At 50.5% G+C, this 7,481-nt stretch overlaps 1 protein-coding gene across 1 annotated transcript in view; it reads right to left on the bottom strand.

Annotated features, from left to right (window-relative positions):
* Positions 1 to 318, bottom strand: part of pde4dip (phosphodiesterase 4D interacting protein) — an 83,386-nt gene extending 83,068 nt beyond the window's left edge. The window contains exon 1 of the mRNA XM_070554383.1: positions 173 to 318. Coding sequence (XP_070410484.1) covers positions 173 to 198 — 26 coding nt within the window. The 5' untranslated portion in view covers positions 199 to 318. The remainder of the gene's footprint in view (positions 1 to 172) is intronic.
* Between the last annotated feature and the right edge of the window lie 7,163 nt (positions 319 to 7,481).

Here is a 7,481-nt window from a genome sequence, read left to right as displayed (position 1 = left end):
CAAAGACAAATCAGCTGTTTGCTCGGAAACCACCCGGCCAATCACTGAGCAGAAACTGGATTATGTAACACAATGGTTCTCCGTAAAGCTTTTACTTAGCAAACAAAAAGGCTTTTTAGTTATGTTTCATTTACGGACACACACACATCCTGCAAAAAGAACAAAATCTCACCTTCCTCTGTAGAGAAATCCACTCATCCTCCAGATGGATGACTGACAGCCCCCCCCAGACTTCAGCGGACTAACTCCTGAGACCCCCCAGACATCAGCAGCCCCCCCTGAGCAGCCTCAGAGCCATCAGGTGAGCGGGATCGTCCACAAGCCTGAACACGAGGTTGTCTCCGATCAGGGAGAGACGTAGCCGTTCCCTTCCTGCTGGTGGTTTCAGAGCCTTCTGACCCGGACCAGTGTGACCACAGTCAGGCTGTCCGGCCACGGAGATCCGCAGCAGCGAGCCAAGGACTCAGGCAGTCATCTGACGTGGCAGAAAGAGCGGAGGAGGTAAACACCACCGGGAGCAAAGGTACAGAGAGTCCCTGGTTCAGCATGAAAGCCTGATCTGTTCCAGCTTGCTCCAAAACCGCCGCTGCACCAGGTGTGTGTGTGTGTGTGTGTGTGTGTGTGTGTGTGCACAAACCACACCAAGATCTTCCCCTTCCTGCCTGCCCAACAGGCGTTAAACCGTCAAATGCCTATGAGTCTATGGAAATCAGGGTGGAGCCCCCAGGACTACCCCCCCCCCCCACACACACACACACACACACCCACCTCCCCTGCAGGTGAATGACTGACATGTCTGAACAGGTAGGGCCAGGTATGCATCAGATCTTATCACTCTCTGAGCAGCAGCCTGTTCTGCAGAGGTTCTGATCCCATTCAGACACACAGACAGACAGACACACAGACAGACAGACAGACAGACACACAGACAGACACACAGACAGACACACAGACAGACAGACAGACAGACACACAGACAGACACACAGACAGACACACAGACAGACAGACAGACAGACAGACAGACAGACACACAGACAGACACACAGACAGACACACAGACAGACAGACAGACAGACAGACAGACACACACACAGACAGACAGACAGACAGACAGACAGACACACACACAGACAGACAGACAGACAGACACACAGACAGACACACAGACAGACAGACAGACAGACAGACAGACACACAGACAGACACACAGACAGACAGACAGACAGACAGACAGACAGACAGACAGACAGACACACAGACAGACACACAGACAGACAGACAGACAGACAGACAGACAGACACACAGACAGACAGACACACAGACAGACAGACAGACAGACAGACAGACAGACAGACAGACACACAGACACACAGACACACAGACAGACACACACACAGACACACAGACAGACACATACACAGACACACAGACAGACACACAGACAGACAGACAGACACACAGACAGACAGACAGACAGACACACAGACAGACACACAGACAGACAGACAGACACACAGACAGACAGACAGACAGACAGACAGACAGACACACAGACAGACAGAAGAGTGAAACGACCTCTAAAGCCAGCGGGACGTAAACGCTCTCATGGCTGAGCTAAGCTGGCGTCCAGGGGTGGACTGGCCTATCTGGCATTCTGGCTCTGACCCGGTGGGCCGCTTAAGTGGGCTGCTCGACACCACTCCACGCTGCAGAGCTTTAGCTACATGGTAACCCGAAGCTAACAGTTTTTCCAAGCGTTTTTAGCAAGAAAAACGCGGTAGAGCGATGACGTAGGAGTTGTTTTACCACGTTAGCATGAAGCTAATGTCCCGCTGATCTCCGCCCGTGGAGAATGAGCTGATCTGGAAGGTCAGGGCTCCCGGCCGCAGCGGTCAGGTTCTGCTTGTAATTTAACAGTCCCAGTCCATACTAGATCTCACATTCGGCCTAGAGATGAGTCCGCGGGCGGCAGCACCCCCCACCCCCCCACCGCTCTCCCAATGGGGAGGGCCGACGATTCGTAAAAACGCCAGGGCCGAATTTTGGTCCCAGTCCACCCCTGCCGGCGTCCCTCTGGGGCCGTCTCACAGGACACGGTTTAGATTCCTGTCCACAGGCGGCAGAGCAGAAATGGAATGCAGCCGAGAGGTTTAGAATATTTACTCCGACACGTTTGCTGCTTGGATTCGTAGAAACTTGTCAGACGCTTTCATATTTTAGTCAGCTGGACACATTTGTTCTGACCGAATAAGGACTGTTGACCTCTGACCTCTCTGGCTGTGAGACCTGTCCCTCTGCTGAGGGCTGTAAAGCAGGTATGAGTTGGGGTTGGGGGGGTTCTGGTTCCCTGGGTTCTGCAGGTTGTAGGTTCTGTTTAGGTTTTCTTTTGGTTCTTCAGTCGGGAATCCCATTTAAACCTGTTCAGCACCTTAAACGAATGAAGAGCAAACTCTAATCTGTCCATCTTTCCTCTATTGAAAGGATGCATCTCAGAGAAGTGGGTCAGTTCCCCCCCCCCCCCCCCCCCCACCGTGTCCTGTCTGGCTGTGAAGCAAACAGAATTGATGTCTGAATGCTGGTAACAAGCCTTACAGATTTATTCTCAGGTGGAGCATCAAAGCGTCTGCTTTTAATGTCACGCCTGATACTTAAAACTTTATTGTTATTGCTGTTGGATGCTTTGTAATTCTGACCAGACATGGAGACAGAGGTGAAAGAGAAAGGAAAAGACAAAAGGTGGGGAGGGGGGGGGGGGGGGGTCTACAAAAATAATCAATAATGAACAAGAGTCTGCTTCTAGACCTGCAGAAAGAGAAAAGAAAAAAAACAAAAGAACAAAAAAAAGGGACACAACAACAATACAACAAGATCAAGCTATCACTGCGTCAACTTGATGATGAAATATAAAATCAACATTGTTTAACTGAACAATCACACGATAATAAATCACAGTGCATTAAGTGCCCACCATAGTCTTAAGACCTGTGTTGAACGTGCCCAAGCCCATACTTATGAGAGCACCATGTGAGCACCTGTGTGTGTACACGCGCTTGTTTATGTAAGGTTTCTCTATAGGAGCGTCCAACAGAGAGAGTGAGGGACCACAGATCTGCCCCCCAAAGATGTGTAGGAGACGGGGGGAGCTCCAAGTCCCAGAGATCCAGGAGCTGCCCCAGAACACAGGAACCCCAAAGAGACTGCAACCAGAAAGGCCCCCGCCCCCCTCGAGAGGCACAGAGGATTGCCCCGGGGGGCCACAACCAGCAGCCGGTCGAGCCCGGGACCCAGCGACCCGGGACCCAGACCCCACCAGGCCACCACCGGGATCTATCAGGCAGACGCCAAAAATCTTAAACCCCCTGACCCGGAGCCACGAACACTCAGGCAGACCATGGCACTACACTCCACACCAGGTGTGGCAGGGGGAGGGGAGACGAAGATCTATATCATCAAAAGAAGTTCCAGGAGAAGAGACGAGTCAAAGGCCCCACCTGACATATACAGTCATACACAAACACAGTCACACACTCCCTCCCTCATGCTCACACATGCACATACAACCAAAGACTTACAAAAATGCACTCCGGACACCCACTCATGCTCCCCATTCACACCCTATTCACTCTGGTCCCGGTACTGCTGCACATGGGGTACAACCATCACCGGTTCCCAGAGTTTGACCCTTCCTGCTGGGGTGCTGATGAGCAGGCTCCCCCGCCCAACGCTGAGCACAGCAACCCACCACCCCAGACCCCAACCAGACGGCCAGATCTCCCTCCTAGCCTCCAGCCCCAGGAAGCCTAGCGACAACAGAGGTGTGCTAAGACCCCTAGTCTCCCTCCGCCTGCTCCAATATATTGTTGTGTGTTGAGGAGGTGAATTCCATGGCTGTGGTGAGCGGGCAGAGTGGGCGTTGTCTGGCCTATGCCAGCTGATGCCACCGCACCACCCCACTTGCACCCACAGACCTCGGTGTCTAAGTGCAGTTTAAAATTGGAAGTGGGCACCGGCACCCGGGAGGAGGCTGAGAAATCCCCCTGCCAAATGCCGTTGAATGTGCTCACTCCCAAGGCCCTAAGTGTGTGTTTGTGTGGAATGTCGTCGGTGGAAGTGTTTAAGGTGCAAATAAAATTGGGGGGCAGGTTGCCACAGGAATGCGGAAATGGGGTCCATACCCGCACTCCCTGACTTGCCCACCCCCCAAGGTCCTATGTGCATGTTTGTGTGATGATGTGAGGGAGCAGGAGGAGAGAAATGTGTGGGGATGGGGAGGAATAGCTGGTTGGGCTTAGCCCTCCAGGGAGCCAGCTCCCCCACTGGCCCCAAAAGGCACCTCTGTTGTCAAACTGCCACCCAGAGCATGGAGACCCCAGCCCATCCTGCCAGGGCCCAAAGCAGCAGCATCACAGAGCCTCGTGGAGTCCGTGGGCACCAACCCAGCCCCACCCCAGCAGTGGGTCAGTTTTCTAAACAGTAACACGTTTGTTGGTTTTGTTCACCTGGAGACACACTTCCTCTGAATCATGACGGTCTTCTCCAGAGCAGCTGACCCAGCGACTGGAGACAGTCTGTGTGGCTCAGTGGGACCATGTGGCCTTTATTACCAGCTGCATGTGTTTCCACTCAGCATCAGCAGTCTGATGCGTTCATTATTAATAATCAGGGCTCGTGTTACCAAACAGCACTTCTGCAGACAATCAATAACTCAGGATGACATTTTGGCTCAAATGACAAGAATCTAACCCGGCCGAGCCGGGAGATCACAGTCGGGAAAAGCAGGAATGCTGCCATAATAATGATGTTCATTAAGAGACTCCTGGTCCTGGACTGGCAGGATCAGACCCGATCAATCACTGCGCTCCCGTTGGAAGACTGACACGTTAAAAACATGAAATGTAAGAATTAGGAATCAGATCCGTCTCAAAGCTGCTGGAGGTCTGTGGAGAAGGTCAGAGGTGGCGTTTACCAAAACTGTATTTACTTTACGTTTATAGACCACGGCCGGCCTCAGAACCCAAACGGACTCGGAGTGATGAAGTGATGAGGAGTGTGTTACACCCAAAACGGTCCAGGCGGAAACGATCCCCAAGCAGCTTCTGTCTTGGCTCTTCTTCTACACAAGGGCGTAGGAACAAGTTTATCTTTGGGGGCGGGGGCGGGGGCGGGGGTCTAACAAATCTGAGATTGGTCAATACATACACTCACCTGAAGGATTATCAGCACCTCCACACTAATACGGTGTTGGACCCCTTTCTCCATCAGAACGGCCTTAATTCTACGTGGCGTTGATCCAACAAGGTGCTGAAAGCATCTTTAGAAATGTCGGCCATGTTGACAGGACAGCATCTTGCAGCTGATGGAGATGATGGGGATGCACATCCAGGGCACGAAGCTCCCGTTCCACCACATCCCAAAGATGCTCTATCGGGGTGAGATCTGGTGACTGTGGGGGTCGTTGTAGTACAGTGAACTCATCGTCATGTTCAAGAAACCAGTTAGAAATGATTGGAGCTTTATGGCATGGTGCATGATCCTGCTGGAGGTAGCCATCAGAGGATGGGTACATGGTGGTCATGAAAGGATGGACATGGTCAGAAACAATGCTCAGGCAGCCCGTGGCATTTAAACCATGCCCAGTTGGCACTAAGGGGCCTAAAGTGTACCAATAAAACATCCCCACACCATGACACCTCCACCACCAGCCTGCACAGTGGTAACGAGGCATGATGGATCCATGTTCTCATTCTGTTTACGCCAAATTCTGACTGGACCATCTGGATGTCTCAACAGAAATGGAGACTCATCAGACCAGGCAACATTTTCCAGTCTTCAACTGTCCAGTTTTGGTGAGCTGGTGCAAACTGTAGCCTCTTTCTCCTGTTTGTAGTGGAGATGAGTGGTACCTACCTGGTGGGGTCTTATGCTGCTGTAGCCCATCCGCCTCAAGGTTGTGGCTTCACAAACGCTTTGCTGCGTTCCTCGGTTGTAACGAGGGTTAGGGTTAGGCTCTTCTGGGCCATTCCCATCTGCACCTGGTCGGCCCTGCCCGGATAGCTCCAGTCGGCCCAGTTGATTCCACACATCCTTGCTTAGGTATGCAAGGAATGCAGTCAGAGACATTTTCAGCTTCTATGTAATCAGCACGATAATGAATTGAGCATTCCTTAAGCCCATGTGGGCTGATTCTACCCACCAGTCAGAGGCTTGCTCTAATGGAAGGTGTGAATTTGCTGTCAGCAGTGGGTGTGTTGGCCCTGGTCGGCCTGAAGCAGACCCCCTCGAGAAGAGGGCTGAGAATGAGCCTTGGTTGGCCCGGAAAAATACCAGGCCACCCAGATATGTAAGCAAGCGATGCTATCCGGGCCGACCAGGTGCAGAGGAGAATGGCCCAATACGGGCCAACACACACACACACACACACACACACACACACACACACACACACACACACACACACACACACACACACACACACACACACACACACACACACACACACACACACACACACACACACACACACACACACACACACACACACACACACACACACACACACACACACACACACACACACACACACACACCAATGTTTCCATGGTTATATTGTGATTTCTTAGTAAATATTCTATTTGGTGAGAGATAAACTTTATTGTATTTATCCTAGTGGATCTATAATTAAACGGGTAAACTAGTAGTAGCACATCCAACGTCAAGGAAAGCAAAAAGTTATTATCAGGAGAGGGAGAATGTTTAAGTGGTTAGCAGCAGTGTGCTAGCCGATGGCCCCCTCCATGAGGCCACCACAGCTCAGCAGAGTAGTGATGGGAATTCTGTCTCTTTTTAGAGAGCTGGTTCTTTTGGCTCTGCTCACCAGAAAGAGCCAGCTCTTTCGGCTCCCAAGTGGCTCCTCAGTTTTTCTGTTGCGTAAAGTATAATTGTGACCTATGTCTTTGGTGACTTCTTTTAATCGTGAAGGAGTCGCGCTGGAGACTGCTCAGCTGTGGCACCAGTCAATTTATTCATCCATCATGGAAGACAAATAATATATATAAATAAATAAATAAAATAAATAATTATCTTGGCAGTGAAGTTCAACTAACTCCACACCTATCACCACATTGTTATATTAACATGCGTTTCCCTGGCTAGCATCGCAGAGACACGTTACCTCAGCAGCGATCCTCGTAGCTCTGAGGATTACCCATGATGCTTCACTCTTTATAAAGGTTGCAGTTACACTTTTTAACAGCAGATGGCACATTTTAGCAGGATTTCACCAGAGCCCTATTAACTATGTTACATATTTATCACCAAATAATGCTGAACTATAAGCAAAATGATTTACTAATGTAAAAAATGCAATACATCAAATATTTATCATTTCTATGGATTTATTTACTGAACACTTTAAGAAGTGTCAACTTTCCAACTCCTGTTGCTCTTTTTCTCACTGTCTTTGTCGCATTTTCCTCTCT

Source organism: Nothobranchius furzeri, chromosome 8 (assembly GCF_043380555.1).
Source record: "Nothobranchius furzeri strain GRZ-AD chromosome 8, NfurGRZ-RIMD1, whole genome shotgun sequence".
NCBI classification, from domain to species: domain Eukaryota; kingdom Metazoa; phylum Chordata; class Actinopteri; order Cyprinodontiformes; family Nothobranchiidae; genus Nothobranchius; species Nothobranchius furzeri.
Note: the sequence above shows the minus strand (reverse complement) of the source record. Positions and strands in the feature narration are given on the sequence as shown.